This window comes from Lithobates pipiens, unplaced genomic scaffold, assembly GCF_037356315.1.
Source record: "Lithobates pipiens isolate NorthernLeopardFrog02 unplaced genomic scaffold, aLitPip1_a1.2 Scaffold_22, whole genome shotgun sequence".
Taxonomy (NCBI): domain Eukaryota; kingdom Metazoa; phylum Chordata; class Amphibia; order Anura; family Ranidae; genus Lithobates; species Lithobates pipiens.
In genome coordinates this window covers 307593310-307612517 of record NW_027507784.1, presented here as the reverse complement: position 1 = coordinate 307612517, position 19208 = coordinate 307593310, and the positions used below count along the sequence as shown (strand labels likewise).

At 42.3% G+C, this 19208-nt stretch overlaps 1 protein-coding gene across 4 annotated transcripts in view; it reads left to right on the top strand.

Moving 5' to 3' along the window:
- The window catches only part of GRID2IP (Grid2 interacting protein), a 270139-nt gene that overhangs the window by 169304 nt on the left and 81627 nt on the right, over positions 1-19208 (top strand). For all 4 annotated transcript variants that reach the window (XM_077449341.1, XM_077449340.1, XM_077449343.1 and 1 more), the window contains 2 exons: positions 3813-3993; positions 13516-13664. In XM_077449341.1, coding sequence (XP_077305467.1) covers positions 3813-3993; positions 13516-13664 — 330 coding nt within the window. The remainder of the gene's footprint in view (positions 1-3812; positions 3994-13515; positions 13665-19208) is intronic.

The window sequence follows — 19208 nt, the reverse complement described above, 5'->3', positions numbered from 1 at the left end:
GCCAAAGTTAAAGTGTTTGGGTTTGGCTTGAAGAAAAAGTGACAACCCTACTTTTTTGTTTATTGTTTCTGATCATGATCTGAAAACGGTACACATTAAACGTACGAAAATTATTGTACGATAAAAGCTTTTTTTTGTTGTTTATTGTATCTGATCATGATCTGAAAAAGGTACACAGTAAACGAAAATTGTTCTTTCTGTCCCTGTTACAAGAAAATTTTTGGAGTTTGTCCCTTCGGGAATTTTCGTAAGTAGATTCGGAATCGGTTGTCGTAAGTTGTGTACACACTATAAAAAAATTTAATGAAATTCTTTGGATGAAAATATTCGCCTGCTTTTCTTATTAGGACATGAAAACTGTTAAGACACAGGAAGGAGTTCACCAGCTGACCTAATTAAAGTGGGGTACACACTCGGACAAACGTTCGTCCAATTTTTCTCAATGTTTCACAGCAAATCGGAATCGATGAACGAACATTTGTACGAAAATTGTCGACAAAGGCATTTTTTTGTTTGTTTATTGTTTCTGATTATGTGCAGAGTGCAGTCTTTCTTTTCTGATTTTTCTTGTACAAAAATAGTACGAAAACGGTACACATCAAAAATTGTTCTTTCTGTTCCCGTACGAGAAACATTTTGGAGTGTTTCCCTTCGTGGAGTTTCGTATGAAAATTTGGAATTGGCAGTAGAAAATTGTGTACACTCTATGCGAAAATCGTACGAAAATTCTATGGACAAAAATGTTCACCCGATTTTCTTATAGTGAGTACGAGTCTTAACACACATCTGCCATCCTACTCCAGGAAATCACTCCCACCAACCTCTGCAGGTGCACGTTTTTCCAATGCAATCAGTGATCACCGTTCTCAATACACATCCATAGATTGTTCATCTGACAGAGTGTGCAGGAGCTGAGCGATCAGATAACAGCACATGTGGATAGAGCTGTAGTATTCAAAACAGGAGAAGTATGTCCTGGGTTCTGTACAGCTCACCATACAATATACAATCTGATTGTACAATCTCCTATGTAATCAGCTATGTAGTGCATGGGTGCTCAACCTGTGGCCCTCCAGTTGTTTTGCAGAAATACAAGTCCCATGAGGCATTGCAATCCACTCACAGTTACCAGCATGACTCCCAAAGGCAGAGGCATAATTGGACTTGTAGTTCCACAAGAGCTGGCGGGCCTTAGTTTGAGCACCCATGATGAAGTGCAAGGGCCTGACTGATTGGATACAGAGTGATTGGATAGGTGGTGTTTCTTCCTATTATATAGATTTGGTAAAACTAAAGAAGATCGTACAGAGATTGTACAATCAGATTGTATAATGTACAGCCATATTTATACCCTAAAAATAACTAGTTGCCCTTTCAGTGCCATGAATCGTTAACGGTACCCCAGACACAGAAGAAATTACACATTTTGCCACGTGAAAAAATGAGTGACAAAAGCAGCAAAACACGCAGCAAAAAAGACATGCAACCAGCAACACGCCAATATGTCCCATAAGCTATCTTGCCACCCACATGTAGCACAGCCCATGGAGATAAACAGGCTACCCTATGCGTGATTTTACAGCAGACTTTGTGTGCACCTCCAGCTGTCTGTGTGCATGAGATCTAATTATTTAATCAGAGCCTAGAGTGCCGTAAAGTGCAATAAACCAAAGCAACTAACTAGAATTCAATTAATGGTAATCAGAACAATATAGGATGGTTTCTGCTTGGTTGCTGTGGGCATTGCAATTTGCATATATAATTTTGCGCTGTAAAGAATAGTTAACACCAGTTTGGCCCACTGTGGCGCATTAATGCACATTAATGTGTGCTACATTAGGACGCAGCATTCTCTTGAATAGGCTACCCAATGCACCACAAAGGACAAAAAAATCCTGCAGCAGAATTTTATTGCAGCCCTCTGCAAGGGACAGCGGGGTACCATCCAGTATGAATGGCGCTGCAAAGCACCAACACACATAACATGCATGTGTGTTGCAATCGCAGTGCACTGGTGTGTATGGACTCTAAATGTATGCTGTTGTTAAAAGTTAATGTTAATTAAAGGGTCCCAGTGAAGCCTATGTATATGTACAGTATATATATATATATATATACATACAGTTGTACAGTTATATATACAGTTGTGCTCATAAGTTTACATACCCTGGCAGAATTTATAATTTATTGACCATTTTTCTGAAAATATGAATAACACAAAAACGTTTCTTTCACTCATGGTTAGTGTTTGGCTGAAGCCATTTATTATCAATCAACTGTGTTTACTCTTTTTAAATCATAATGACAACAGAAACTACCCAAATTACCCTGATCAAAAGTTTACATACCCAGGTGATTCTGGCGTGATAACATACACACAAGTTGAAACAAAGGAATTTGAATGGCTATTACACCTGTGATCTGTTTGCTTGTAATTAGTGTGTGTGTATAAACGCTCAATGAGTTTCTGGACTCCTGATAGACCCTTGCATCTTTCATCCAGTGCTGCACTGATGTTTCTGGATTCTGAGTTATGGGGAAAGCAAAAGATTTGTCAAAATATCTGCGGGAAAAGGTAGTTGAACTGTATAAAGTAGGAAAGGGATATAAAAAGATATCAAAGGAATTGAGAATGCCCATCAGCAGTGTTCAGACTCTAATCAAGAAGTGGAAAATGAGGGATTCTGTTGAAACTAAACCACGGTCAGGTAGACCAACTAAAATTTCAGGAACAACTGCCAGGAAAATTGTTTTTCTGTTTTAATTTCTTAATTTTCCAAAATAGTGTGACAAAAATAATTATAATTTTAAAAAGCTAGCCATGCCTCTTACTAAATACTGTGTACTGTTTGGCATTTTTTTGTCCCCAAGAAATGAGATAGGACATAAGTACATCAGTTTTGATCAATTTTCAGATATATAATATAGTTTGTGGACTGTAGAACTTTCCTACAGACTAAATAATATATATTGATGCTCTTTGCCTCACGTGTTCTCTGCCCCTGATGGTGCTCATCAACCCCCCTGTGCTCTCTGGCTCCCCCTAGTGCTCTCCACCCCTGTGCTGTCTGGCCCCCCTAGTGCTCTCCAGCCCCCCTAGTGCTCTCCACACTCCCCCGTGTTTTCCACCCCCCCCCCCCCACATTCTCCCTTCCATGCTATCTGTGCCTCTCGGTAAATATGCCATGGGCTGCTCAGTCTAAATAGCCCAGGCCTATTTTTTGTCCCAGTGCAAGCCTGTCTGCTGCACCATGTACTTGTATGAGAAAGTATCCTGTTCTCTATGTATTTATTCCTTTATGTGAAATCCTTGATGATCCTGCCAGCCCCTCTGCTTTCCTATTAAAAACTGACCACACCAATCAGGAGAACACAGCGTGGTTAGTTCTCTAGCTATGCTGGAAACTTGGTGTACTCTCTTCCAATGAAAAGACTTGTCCTAACACCCCCCCCCCCTCCGGACAGCCATTCACTGGGTAGTTCTATGTGCTGCTGCTTTTCCTCCCCACAGCTCTCTTAAGCAGTTGAGAACAGAGGGAATGTGATCACTTATTTAAAAAAAAAAGGGAAAAATGTGTTTGCTGTTTTTTTTATATCTATACATTTCTATTTTATATATTTAAATCTATTTCTATATCTTTAATTTCTATTTTAATCTGAATGGGTTGTTTTACAATCACTTTTTACCAGGGTAGGGTACAGAATAAAACCTATTGCTATGCACAGCAAATGACAAGGTAGAATGATCTCTGTTTTGCTTCTTCTTGTGTCATTAAAAAAGGTTTCGAGAATTAATTTACTGCTGTTTTTAGACTCAGATTCGGAGACCACTATACCAACATCTGCTCTCACTTCACTCCAGTGGGTGGCGGAGATCCTTCCCTCCAACATTCGCATCCAGGGACGCAGTTTTAGCCAACAACTGGAACACCTACTGACTCCCACCGAGCGGTATACAGTCTGCAAAGGGCTAGAGAGCTTCTTCCAGCACAGGTACTGACAATCATTTGGTCTCATATAATGCAGCATTTATTTACCCCAGTTCCTGTTGACGGCTAGCAAGTTATGTTTTCTCCATCCTTTCATAGTATCAATATGCTTCTTTTATGCTCTGTACACACAGGCATTGTTTATTCTTATCATGTATCAAAGCTCTGGGCTCCAAATTAGGGTGACCATATTTTCAAACTGCCATGCAGGGACCCCCCATCCCAAAAATCAGCTTGTACTGTAACGAATAACAGCACAGCTGGGACAGCGGGTGCACGCTCTACCCAGAAGCATTGATCAAGCCCCCAAAAAAGCTGCCGCATCGCCACTTTATTCGCTGACAGTACTTGTCCTGCTGGCCGGCCGAGACCCGTTTTCCCTTGTTCCAATGCTGGCTCTACACTGCCCTGCAGTGATTAGACACTAGAGTCAGGATTTATGATTTCTCAAATCACAAGCAGGGGGTGGGGATTGTGCCTCTCCAGACATTCCCGGCCAGGACAAGTACTGTTAGTGAGTAGAGTGGCGATGTGCCCTTTTCTTGGCATCGGAGGGTGGGTGGCTGTGTCAGTTTTAGTTTCATTTTGGGACACTGTATTGTCCTGGAATGAAGGTGCCGGGACAGACCTGCAAAATACGGGACTGTCCCGGGAAATCTGGGACACATGGTCACCCTAGTTTAAACTGCGGCCCTGGAGTCAGATGCAGCCCTTTGCTTGTCTTTATCTGGCCCTTGAGGCATTCTTCCTGCTACTGACACCAACAATGTGGGGCACTATTCTTTCCACTGACACCAATGATGGGGCATAATTCCTTCCCCTGACACTGACAATGGAGCACTATTCCTCACACTGACACCAACTATTTCTCCCTCTAATACCAAAGATTGAGCATTGTTTACTCCCAGCGGGCACAGTCCGGCCGCCCTAAATTCTGAAGGACATAAACTGGCCCTTTCTTTAGAAAGTTTGGAGACCCCGATGTAAAGGCTAGTCTGCAGACCACATGCTTCAGTGAGCATTTACACTAGTATTGAGTTGATCAGTGTGTCCTGGACCTGGGATCTCAATCCTGTGTAATTATGGTGAAGAAATTCATGCTTTCAGAGTAGAAAGGCTCCTGGCCCAGATGAGAATAGTTGAACACCGCCAAGAACTACACAGGCACCAAGATATGCGTACAGTGCCTTGAAAAAGTATTCATATCCCTTAAAATGTTAAAAAAATGTAAATGTATATTATTGGGATTTTATGTGATAGACCAACACAAAGTGGCACATAATTGTGAAGTGGAAGGAAAATGGTAAGTGGTTTTCAACATTTTTTTTACAAATAAATATGTGAAATGTGTGGTGTACATTTGTATTCAGCCCCCTTTACTCTCATACCCCTAACTAAAATCTAGTGGAACCAATTGCCTTAAGAAGTCACCGAATTAGTAAATAGAGTCCACCTGTGTGCAATTTCAAGCGATATCATCCCTAGATCAATCAGCCAATTCTATAAGGGGGAACAAAGGAAAAATCAGCTTCCAAGAAATAATAAACATAATAAACAGTAGCTTCCAATCATAACCATAGTAATACACTACTTACTGGGCAGAAAACATCCCCAGAGTTACTACACTGGGATAAGGGTCAATCACCAGTTTACAGTATCAATCAATCTGGCTAGGTATCCAATTAACTCCTATAGAGAGTACAAAATACATGAGATGAACGGTGTGGCAGATGGCAACATCTTAAATCTAACCGTAGGGGTTAAGGATGAGCCGAACACCCCCCAGTTCGGTTCGCACCAGAACCCGCGAACAGACCTAAACTTCGTGTGAACTTTAGAACCCTATTAAAGTCAATGGGACTCGAACATTCAAAATCAAAAGTGATAATTTTAAAGGCTTATATGCAAGTTATTAAAAAGTGTTTGGGGACCCGGCTCCTGCCCCAGGGGACATGTATCAATGCAAAAAAAAGTTTTAAAAGCGGCCGCTTTTTCAGGAGCAGTGATTTTAATAATGCTTAAAGTGAAGCAATAAAAGTGTAATATTCCTTTAAATTTAGTTTAAACCTGGAGGGTGTGTATAGTATGCCTTTAAAGGGGCACATGTTTCCCGTGCTTAGAACTGTCCCTGCACAAAGTGTAATTTCTGCAGGAAAAAAGTCATTTAAAAGCACTCACGGCTATAATGAATTGTCGTCTCCCCGTAATACAGAGAACAGTCATTGAAAGTCATTGATAAAAAAAAAAAAAGCATTCAATTACCAGGCCCTTCAGGTCTGGTATGGATATTAAGGGGAATCCCACGTCAAATAAAAAAAAAAAAATTACGTGGGGTCCCCCCCAAATATCCATACCAGACCCTTCAGGTCTGGTATGGATTTTAAGGGGAACTCCATGCCAAATTTTAAAAAAATGCAGTGGAGTTCCCAGTGTCTGAAATTTTAGATCCAGCTCTCAAACTTTTTCCTTCGGAAATTCCGACAGAAAAAGTCCAAATAGAGCCCCCACACGATCGGACTTTCCGACAACATAATCCGATCAGACTTTTTCCGTCGGAATGTCCGACTATCTGTATGGGGCATTAGAATGGCACAGTCAAAGTCCAGACCTTAATTAAATTGAGAATCTGTGGCAAGACTTGAAAACTGTTGTCCACAGACGCTCTCCATCCTATCTGACAGAGCTTGAGCTGTTTTGCAAAGAAGAATGGGCAGAAATATCACTCTCTGGATGTGCAAAGCTGGTAGAGACATCCCCAAAAAGACTTGCAGCTGTAATTGCAGTGAAAGGCGGTTTTATAAAGTATTGACTGAGGGGGGCTGAATACAAATGCATCCCACAATTTTCACATATTTATTTGTAAAAAATGTTGAAAACCATTTATCATTTTCCTTCCACTTCACAATGATGTGCTACTTTGTGTTGGCCTATCACATAGAATCCCAATAAAATACATTTACGTTTTTGGTTGTAACGTGATGAAATGTGGAAAATTTCAAGGGGTATGAATACTTTTTCAAGGCACTGTACATGACTGTGCCATGTCTAAGCCTACATCTCAATCCAGGATGTAGATACTTATCCTGGATGATGCCTGAACAAAGATGGGGATTATTATTTTTATTATTATTATACACAATTTATATTTACGCAGCACTTTACAATGTATAGGGGGGACAACACAATTACAGTACAATACAAAAGGTATAGGAGGGCCTGGCTCATAGAGCTTACATTCTAAAGGGAGGGGTGGTGGTACAAAAGGTTAAAAGGATAAAAGAAGAAGGTCTTCCTTAGGAAGAAAAAAGATCTGATGCAAAGTCTAGTTGGAGATTTTTTTAATTATCCAATTGTTTTATATTATGGCATAAAAGGAATTTATTTACTGAGATTATAAAGTTACAGAAAATTGCACTTTAATCACTCACCATAAAGATCTTCCTAGTGTACTGATGGCAATATCCCCTTCACGCAACTGATGTTTCCTTCGTACAGTCTTTGGAATAAAAAATTAATTTGTCAAATATTTATATCGACCTTGGATAAATGTATACATATGAATTAGATTCAAGGTCAATATAAAGATTTGGCAGATAAACATGGTTCCAATTGCTTGGGTAAGGTGACCTACCTTTATATAAAAATAGCATGGTGTGCCCGTTTCGGGAACGGCTGATTTGGAATGATGTGGCTTATTTAAAGTAGAACTCCAGCCAAAGCTTATTTTCTTGGCTAGGATGGAATATTAGAACTGCCGAAAAGGTATATGTATTCATGTAGAAGAGATCTACCCTCATTGTTTTGTCATGGTGACTATTGCTTTCCAGTGGGGACATCTGATCTGGTGACAACAGTGAAACGTAGGATTACCCTTGCACTGGGGAGATTACCACTAACTTCCTGTCATGTATCTGGGAAAAGGGAGATTTTCCCGATAAGAACACAGCTCCAATAAAGACCTGACAGAGGCACTAAACTTTTATTTTTCTATCCACAAAAAAAAAAAAAAAAGATTTTGGCTGGAGTTCTACTTTAAATGTTGTTTTCATTTGTTTTGTGTCTTACATAGTTTATAATACTTTGGTGTGAAAAATGTTTTTAGAAAAGCTTTAGCTTTAGAGTCACGGTGTAACGCTGTTGCTGCACTATCTTTGATGATCCTGAATTGGCTTTACAAGCATGGAGGATGTCTGCATTTCTCCAAATAAATATTGACCTTGGCCATCTAGACCGCAGCATATGGGCTTGAGTAATATATCGGTGTTAGCACATGGCTTATCAACATGGCTGTATACAGTAAGTACAGTACACATGCATTGATATATTGTCATTCCCCATATTTCTGAGGCCACACAGTCATAATGCCTGTACATTTTATGTAGTGCCCTCTACTTTTAGGTAGGTGCTTAGTGTAGGGTGATCAGACATCCCTGGTTTCCGGGGACAGTCCCCGGATTGAGGACACTGTTCCCAGACCAAATCTGTCCCCGGTTTTGTCCCCTGATTGGATTTAAACAGGGGCTGGGGGAATTTCAAAGACAGTCAGTGCCACTCCACCGCACCTACTAGCTTAGGGGGTGTATTTTTTCCATTATCTGTGCCCCTATTTGTATTTGATGATCATATACTGGTCAGAATGGAGGGACCATTTCTTCATTTTGGGAGCCAATCAGCAGCTCTGGCAGACTCGAGGTTCACCCGTTTCCACTGATCGTTATGTACATAGAGAGAACGGTGGTCTGTCAGTATGGAAGACATTGATCCTGTGATCCTGCAAAGCAGGTATAGGGATCTATGCCTTCCCTTTAGTAAAAGCACCTCACCCACAGTAAGAAAACACTTGTTAGGCACACTATTAAACCTTTTAATTGCCCTAGATGTTATCCCCTTCCTAGTCAGTGTCATTAGTACAGTGGCAGTGCAAATTTTTAGCACTGATCACTGTATTAGTGTCACTGGTTCCCAAAAAGTGTCCGATTTGTCCGCCACAATATCACAGTCCAGCTATGAGTCGTTGATTGCCGTCATTACTAGTAGAAAAAAAAATGTCCCCAGGGAGGAGGCTTGAAGGCCCGGGAGTTCAGAGATCCCGGAGCCTCTGGGAGGAGGCTTGAAGGCCCGGTAGTTCAGAGATCCCGGAGCCTCTGGGAGGAGGTTTGAAGGCCCGGGAGTTCAGAGATCCTGGAGCCTCTGGGAGGAGGCTTGAAGGCCCGAGAGTTCAGAGATCCTGGAGCCTCTGGGAGGAGGTTTGAAGGCCCAGGAGTTCAGAGATCCCAGAGCCTCTGGGAGGAGGCTTGAAGGCCCGGGAGTTAAGAGATCCCGGAGCCGGATAGCCAGAGGCGAGTCCAGGGAGGCTGATGTCTGGCCCCTAGAGGAGAAGTCATCATGTAGTGCTGGAGGAAGACCGGGCCTCCTCTGCAGGGATGTATCAAGCACTTTTCCAGAACTGCGGGAAGTTTGACAACACAAGTCATGGAAATAGGCAGTGTGGCCTGTGACTACCGGGTCAACATCCACGGCATTATTCAGAGTGATGCTTATCTGTCCATATTGGAAGTGCAGCCTGAGATAGAAATTGGAACCAGGAAAGGATCGCTAAAAGGGATTTAACTAACAAATGCTACGGCTACAGATTGGTACCCTTTTGACCTAAAACTGGGGTCGGATGGGACATCTCATATACTCTATTGCTTAGCTCACTGATTTATACCCAGAATAAAGCATTATAAAATCCAGAGTTCAGACTGTTTGGTGTCATGTACTTGTATGCGGGATTGGGAGCGGAGCCATCTGACAAACGGTAATGAACAAACTCAGCAGCCCCCATGGGGGTACCGCTACATGTGTATGTAGCTCAGAGCAGGTTAGAGGTACAGGATCCCAGAAATCTCTGATCTGGAGTGTTGGCACTGGGGGTGGCAGCTTGTAAACAGAATGGATCTATAGAGAGCACTTTGGATGGCGTGAGATACACAAGAGGAAGCATCAAACTAATGATTTACTTGGTTATAAAAATCTATAACTACAAGCCATCATGTTTTGGGGATTTTGAAGCTCTGCCTTCAGTTAGAGCAAGTGTTGTGTAATAGAGCAGATCCCTGACATTAAATATCATGGGATTATGTGCCAAAGAATGAAATGCCATAGAATACTCTGTGTTAATAAGCTATGCTATGTGTGTGCTCTGTGCTGCTCGTGCAGTGTATGTTGTGTGTGTTCTGCGCTGTGTGTTTTTCGGATTGTTTGTGCAGTGTATGTTCAGCGTGCTCTGTGCTGTTTGTGCAGTATATGTTGTATGTGTTCTTAAATGTGTGTGCTCCATTTGTGCAGCATATGTTGTTTGCATGTTGTATGCGCCGATCCGAGGGGGACATGCAAGGGAAATAAAAAACAGCATTTTAGCTTGCACATGATTGGATGATAAAATCAGCAGAGCTTCTACTCATTTCAGATCTACCCCTCAGATTTAGAGCGACTGCACTTCCGAGTTCACTTGCAGTGCAAAGTGGATTTGCCTTTCATAAATAACTCTCTTGTGTTGTTTGTGAATTGCATGCAATGTGTGCTCAACACAGTGCATGTTGTATGTGCTCTGGGCTGTACGTGATATGTGTTGTTTGTACAGTGTACTGTTTGTTGGGTGTCAGGTGTTGTTTTTACAGCATGTGTTATGTTTGCTCTTTGTTGTTTGTACAGCATGTGCTGTGTGTGCTCTGTGTTGTTTGTATGGTGTATATTGTGTGTGTGCTATGTGTTGATTTTACAGTGTTTTCTCTATGTTTGTACAGTGTATGTTGTCTGTTCTCTGTTGTTTTTATAGTGTGTGCTGTGTTTGTGAAGTGTATGTTGTGTGTGTGCTCTGTGTTGTTTATACAGTGTATGTTGTGTGTGTGCTCTGTGTTTGTACATTGTATGTTGTGTGTGCTCTGTGTTATTTATACAGTGTATGTTGTGTGTGTGCTCTGTGTTTGTACATTGTATGTTGTGTGTGCTCTGTGTTATTTATACAGTGTATGTTGTGTGTGTGCTCTGTGTTTGTTTGTATTGTGTATGTTGTGTGTGCTCTATGCTGTGTGTGGTCTGTGTTGTCTATAAAGTGTATTGTTTGTCGTGTGTTCTCTGTGTTGTTTTTATAGTGTGTGTGCTGTGTTTTCTCTGTGTTGTTTGCAAAGTGTATGTTGTGTGTGCTCTGTGTTTGTAAAGTGCATGTTGTGTTTGTTCTGTGTTTATACAGTATATGTTGTGTGTGCTCTGTGTTGATTTTATAGTGTGTTCTCTGTGTAGTTTGTATAGTGTATGTTGTGTGTGCTCTATGCTGTTTGTGATCTGTGTTGTTTGTACAATGTATGTTGTGTGTTCTGTGATATTTTTACAGTGTGTATTGTGTTTGTGGTGTTTTTACAGTGTGTGTTGTTTGTACAGTATATTTGTACAATGTATAGCTGTGCTCATAAGTTTCAAATACCCTGGCAGAATTTATGATTTCTTGGCCTTTTTCAGAGAATATGAATGATAACACAAGAACTTTTCTTTCACTCATGTTTTTTTTTTTTTTTTTAAAGATGTTTATTTAATTTTCAACAGTACAATATAAGTACTAAACAATATAACAGTATGTCTCCTTACATGAAAATTATATTGTATACCCATTATGATTTTTCACTCGTGGTTAGTGTTTGGCTGAAGCCATTTATTATCAATCAACTGTGTTTACTCTTTTTAAATCATAATGACAACAAGAACTACCCAAATGACCCTGATCAAAAGTTTACATACCCCCACTTCTTAATACCGTGTATTGATATTAAATCAATGGCAGCTTGAAGTCTTTTGTGGTATTTGTTGATAACATGCTGCATTCATCTTGCCAACAATTAAGACCAAATTTGTGCCTTTGTAGCTCACACATCCCCCAAAACATCAGCGATCCACCTCCGTGTTTCACAGTAGGAATGGTGTACCTTTCATTATAGGCCTTGTTGACTCCTCTCCAAATGTAGCGTTTATGTTTGTGGCCAAAAAGCTCAATTTTGGTCTCATCACTCCAAATGACTTTGTGCCAGAAGGTTTGAGACTTGTCTCTGTGCTGTTTGGCATATTGTAAGCGGGATACTTTGTGGCATTTGCATAGTAATGGCTTTCTTCTGGCGACTCGACCATGCATCCCATCTTTATTCAAGTGCCTCCTTATTGTGCACCATGAAACAGCCACACCACATGTTTTCCGAGAGTCCTGTATTTCACCTGAAGTTATTTGTAGGTTTTTCTTTGCATCCCGAACTATTTTCCTGGCAGTTGTGGCTGAAACCCTAGTTGATCTACCTGACTGTGGTTTGGTTTCAACAGAACCCCTCATTTTCCACTTCTTGATTAGAGTTTGAACACTGCTTATTGGCATTCTCAATTCCTTGGATATCTTTTTAAACCCCTTTCCTGGTTTATACAGTTCATCTACCTTTTCCCGCAGATCCTTTGACAATTATTTAGCTTTCCCCATGATTAAGAATCCAGAAACATCAGTGCAGCACTGGATGAAAGATGCAAGGGTCCAGAAACTCGTTGACCTTTTATACACACACAGTAATTACAAACAAACAGATCACAGGTGAGGGTGGTTACCTTTAATGGCCATTCAAACCCCTTTGTGTAAACTTGTGTGCATGTTATCAGGCCAAAATCACCAGGGTATGTAAACTTTTGATCAGGGTCCTTTGGGTAGTTTCTGTTGTGATTATTGTGATTTAAAAAGAGTAAACACAGTTGAATGATAATAAATGGCTTCAGCCAAACACTAACCATGAGTGAAAGAAATGTTTTTGTGTTATCATTCATATTCTCTGAAAAATGGCCAAGCAATCATAAATTCTGCCAGGGTATGTAAACTTATGAGCCCAATTGAATGTTATGTGTGCTTGTCCCTGTGTGGCTTGTTATCACCTCTAATATTTCAATAAAAATATTGAAACAGAATGTTATATGTGCTCTGTGCTGTTCTCAAATGGTTCCATCCTCATCATCTCTTTAATTAAAATGATAAAGTATATTACATCTGTTGTTATAATTATATAATTAATTATAATTATAATTACAGTGGAACTCCAGTCAAAACTTTCTCCATTTGCATGGTGTATGGAGGGGTCACAGTCAATGACATGTCTTTCTTTCTCCTCAATTTGTGTATTTAGGGCATGTAGGATTGGTGTGAGGTCGGCCTCAGTACACGTCTTCATACAATCCGTACAACATACAGACAGTGTATTCCACAGCCCTAAACAGCGGTTCACAAACTGACAGAAGTAAACTATAAATATTAATGTCAGCTAAGCCTAAGGCTTATATATGGTGTGATATTTCCTCTTATGCCATCATATATGCAATAGATGTCCTCCAACCCGAAATCTTGACCTTGGAGCTGCATTAGAAACATGTTTGTGTCTACACCTTGAGCCAGCCATTTACGTAAAGCATATAAAAAAGAGTGGAAGGCATTAAAGATGAGTGATTCTATCTGATATTTTCTTTGCAGGAACATTGACACCCTGATAGTGGATATATACCCCGTCCTGGACACTCCAGCCAAGCAAATCATCTGGCAGTTCATCTTCCAGCTGCTAACCTATGAAGAGCAAGAGCACTGCCAACACAAAATCGCTCGCTTCTTGGGCTACAAGGCAGGTCAGAGAGCTCCATAACTGAGCCCTCATTCCACTGTGCTCTGTAATCCCCAACCTTAATGTGTAACTAGAGACAAGGCTTTTTTTTAGCTTTAGCTGTACTTAAGTGTCCACCTATGTAATGGTTGTGTTTTGCCTGCATGGGATGCACAGGTGTTCTGTGCATGCGTGTGCAGGCAGTACCACTCATGTCATTTGGGTTGTAGGGGCTGCACAGACACAGCAGCTGCTCCCAATATGACATCCGTGTGGATGCGGGCATGTGTGGGTGCATGACTGTGAATGTAGACAGCATGAGCTTTGGGTCACGCACCTGCACCCACATAGATATCAATTTGGGAGCAGCCGGTGTGTTATTGCAGCTGATGCTCTCAACTGACCAGCGGCATCTGTCCATTAGGGGCGCCCGGGCTCCACCCCCTATATGACAAATGGATAGATTCATGCATAGCAGGTTCAATTTTCTGGCACCTTTCAGGACGCCAGGCACCTGAATTACAGCGGCGGGGGTGTATTGTTTAAGCACCTGATGAGAGCCATAAGCTCTAATAGTCTTTAAAATATGTGGGCTTGAGGTGCAGAGCATTGCGCTATGAGTCTACCCAGGTGTTACAACAGCAAATTAATATTCGCTGCTGTAACACTGATGCTCAATCCGGCCAATCAGAAGCAGGTCTGAGACCCGTTTTCTGATTGACCGAAAAGAGAAGACTCCTGATTGGCCAGGAGAAGGAGGGAATGTAAGCCAGAGCCTACGCTTGTGGAGACTGGAGAGCAGGGGAAGGGAGAGCCCCGCTGCCGAGAGCCCGGGAGAAACATTGATGGGGTAAGTGCATTAGACCTGCCTGCCGGCCGCCCAAATGGGGAGGAGGTACTGGTTTCTGCCCCCCTAAAGAAAATTACCAGCGGCCGCCACTGCAATTGACTTGACTGGGATTGCTTGCATGGGGATGCGCAGAACACCCGTACATCCTGTGCAGGCAAAACACAAGCCTACCATTTACGCACACCCATGTGAACCATACCTTAGGGTGGGGAGGGATTAGAACCCCTATCAGGTTTGTGCTGCTGTCTGTGTGCCCATTAGGGAGGTTCACCTGCCCTGTTTGTCCTGGTGACTGTTATCACTGAAAGTGAAAGAAAATACAACATAAAGAGGTCAACAGAACCCAATCCTCCCAGTTGGAACCAGAGTTGGTGACAACCAGGGAGTCCATCATTGTAGGGGGATTTCCTCTGGCATCTTGTTTTGGGACAGGAAGTGAAGGAGAATCTCCCTAATGGGACACAGATGGCAAAAAAAAACCTGACAGGGGTTATAACCTGCCCTTACGCCATCCAAAATGAAATAAAAAATTGGCTTAATTTCTTTTTAATACCCAGACTGGGGTCATGTGGCATCTCACTGCTCTGTCATGGCATGTTCAGCCCCGTATATCACTACCAGAGCCATATTTGTATGTGCCATATAGGGTCACCTCATCCCTTTTAACCCAAATACATATGAATTACACAGATTCTGAGGTTAATTGAATGCAAATAAGGCACTAAGTGAGTTTAATTACCACCTTAATCAGCCACAGAACCTGTGTAATTAATATGTGTTTGGTTTTAAAGGGATGAGCTGGCAATAGTGCCATAGTCAGCAGTCTAATGACTTGGTTACACCTTTGTACATTCGTCATACCTTCAAAGCACAGCTGTAGAGAAGGTCAGCACTTCAATGAAGGTCCCCAAAGTTTTACTCCAAGGTAATTGTCAATGAAGGTCTAACATTTCAGAGACTTGCAAAAAAAAGGGACCTTTACAGCAGTGTTTTGACTGTGCCTCTGGTGGCCATGCCCATGTTTTATAAAATGGCCTGAGATACATGTGCTGAAAAGCACACCTTCCACACCCACAATGTAGATGTAAAATGCATAGGAAGCTCTGTATTATTATTATTACTTTTGTGTGTGGGGGTTTGGTATTTTTTAACATTTTATGGCTTTGCATAGCAAAAACATTATGCCGGACTCGTGCCATGCAAGGCACAATAACATAGTTGCAACCAGCCATTGAGTACAACATTTTTAGAAAATGAAAACAAACAATAACAAAAGCTGATCAAAACACGTAAAAAACATTAAATTGAAAGAGAAAATCATAACACTCGACTCAACACACAACCAAAAATAATTCTCAGCTAGACAAATCGGTCTTAACCCAGGTCAAAAGCAGGTCATAACTTGGCTAAGACTAGAACCTGTAACTGGTCTCATGGTAGTTACTGTATGCATTGCACAGGAGCGAGTATCAGTAAAAGTAAAGTAAACCAAACAAAGAATAAAACAGCTTTTATCCAATTGTACCAACTGCACGTAGGTTCTAAAAATATGATCAGTTTGAAATCTTACTTTGTGTTTTCCTGTGAGGTGTTTGAAAAGGTACACCCAGCTGCCAAAATGAAAATTAGGAAAAAGAAGAGAAAGGAAGCACCATCTACAAAGACATGTCCCAAGACATGTTGGTAGGTTAATTGGATTGACTACACCCAGGAGTCAAGTCCTGGGGAAAAAGTGTGGGAACTCCCACCCAAGATCCACTCGCCCTCCCCAAAAAAAAATATGATACGCTCATATGCACGAACACTTCAAAAGTGGTATTTTTCATCCAAGTTTCGTATTTGTGTATGAAGCTTAAAGTGGTTGTAAACCCTTACAAACCACTTTGACCTACAGGTAAGCCCAGATTAAAGTGGAAGTAAACTCCCCTATCGTTTTCAGCTAAGGAATCTACCATCTTTGCCTCTGTTTAACCTTTAACTGCTATGGTGCTGCACATGTGATTCGTTATGACACCAGCCATTGGATGGTTTGATAGTTTGGCTGAGAGCACAGCCAATGTGCAGTTAGCATTCCCGGCGTGCCTTTTTTTTTTAACTGTTTAAATCAATGGGTTTACTTCCACTTTAAGGCTTACCAGTAGGTCCAAGAAATATCTCCTAAACCTATACGGTTTAGGAGATATTTATCTGAAGACAGCCACCGATGTCTACGGCGCATGCGATAGTGATGTGTTCCTGCTTAGGAGATGTATGTTAGCTTGGGGGGGGCTACAAACTCTGCAGGGCTCCAACACACACTCACTGCTATTCCAACCCTTCACATATTTCCACATAAACTTCCCTCCTGGCATTAAACTTTGCCAGGTATTGTGCTCAGCTTACCACCCCAAACTGATGTTCCTCCCTCAGCTCACCTCTCTCCCTGCATGTCCTGTGAGCAGAATAGCTGTGCTCCTCCACTGGGTTCTCTCACCATATGGCACTGAAGATAGAGGAGGGGGGATTCAGCGGGACACACAGAGCAAGTATGCGGGAGACTGGGGGGGGGGGTGAGGAGACAGAAAATCAGGTGGGGCCGGCGGGGAAGAGCGCATCACGAGAGGTCTGACTAAATACAATCTCTTAGCAGCAGGGACCTGATCTACCCGTCAGCTAGCTGTGATTGACAGGTAGATCGAAGCGGAAGCTGTCATGGGGCCCCATACTGGCAATGCCTGAATGGCCAGGTGTGCGGCACTTACTATTGCGAGCTGTGTTGGCAGCTGCTGGTGTAGCACCTGCCACACAGCTCACATACTTCAAAGTCTTGTAGGACACGGCTGCTAATGGGAACTGTGTTCCTGTTGTGGAAAAAGTACAGGAACTCAGTTCCCATGCGTTCCCGCAGGACTTGAGCCCTTGCTACACCTCTCTTCACCTTCAGGTCATCTCCTTTGTTCCCCCAAAAGCCACATGGTCAATCCCTAACCAATTCCAGTTAGCGCCACTTCTTGGTGCATTGCTTCCTGTCTCACCAGCCTTTTGTGGTTCAATAATTTTGCAGGTGTATCAGAAAATATACAGTATTACAAAAAGCACCTACTCTGCCCAATCAAGGGCTACGACTGATGACACGAAGAGCATAAAGACACACACACACACACACAGTATAGATGAAGGAGGGAGGGCCTCCTTCTCAAACAATCATATTAAACATAACATATATGTATTTTGAGGAAAACCCCATAATTTACCAAAGCAGCCAGGACATATGTGACAATGACCCCAGTGTAGGTAGTCCTGGACACTAATAGACAACTAAAGAGGGATGAAGAACCCATCAAAAGAAAAGAAAAGGAATAAAGACAGGAAGACCGGAAGGTAAGAGCACAGTAAGGTGGAGAAAAGAAGGCTAGGGGCCCAGGACTGCAAGACACTAGTTAGAGCCAAGCCATGCTTGTCAGGGGGAGGTCAGGGAAGGCATACGTCAACCATGGTTCCCAAATTTTTAGGAACTTAGCATGCATGTTGTTAAGAATACTAGATATTTATTCATTAAGCATCAGATGGTCTCTCACTCCCTGGAAAGAGACTGTAGGTGTGAGCTATTGTCCTTTTGGCTGCTATGAACAAAAAAGATGCCAATTTTTTTATTACGCATGAATAAACCTGGAATGGGAATTAGACTCCTTTCGGATATTTTGGAACAGGGAATACAGCATACCAAACATTCAGGACCAAAAGCCCACCAGTCGAGGGCAGGTCCACCAGTCATCAGCCATCAGCATTAAATAGAGTCTTTACTCCTCTGAGTAGCACGAGTGCCTGGCAGGATCAACAGCAAGGAAGCTAGTCCAGAACTCAAGAGGGCACTGTGCTGGGCTGGAGCAGACTGGAGCGAGGCTCCCACAGGACTGGAACACAGAAGGGTCAGACAAGTCGGGTCATATACAGACAGGTCTATTGAAGACAAGGCAGGAGCAGGGTCTCTGGAACAAGCCGGGTCGGTATCCAGAGGAGCAGACAGATGCAACGTCAAGACGGGGGGGGGGGGGGGGGGGGTCAGATGCAGGCAGACAGTAGAAATAGTCAAAAGGCAAACCAGGTAATACACAGGAACAGTTTTGGATAGCAGGTAACACACAGGGAACGCTGTAGATAAGACAGCAATGCTTCTGTGTGTCAGCCTTGTTTAAATAGTCTGCCTGGCGCCAGGGACCACGTGCATATGCGGGCTCCTGTGCGTGCATATGCACGCATGCGCATTGGCACCCACAATCGCGCACCAGCTTGTCCAGATTTTCCTGACACTTGTCTTCCCAGCGGATGCAGCATTGTCCAGCAGCAGTCCACTGTTCAGCTGTTGGTGGCTATATCCTGCACCCCCATCAGGATCCTCTTCTGTTGGCTGCCTCTGCTGAGTTCAGGCAGCCCAGTCCCTGATGATTCAGAAGCTCCACCTCCAACTGCTCTGTAAATTGGCACCTGCAGCCTTCTGGGGTGTACGACAGGGATCTCCCAGGGGACTGCTGGGGCAGTACATGTCATTCTGACCTAGACCAGATTAGCAATAGGGATCAGGATCACTAGAAAAATACAAAAACATGAAGCATACATTTGGCCGCAGCTATACAATTACAAAAAGTGGGGATGCTGTGTAAAATCTACATATAAACAGAATGCAATTATTTGCGCATCTCATAAACCCATATTTTACTCACAAGAGAAAACATATCAAAT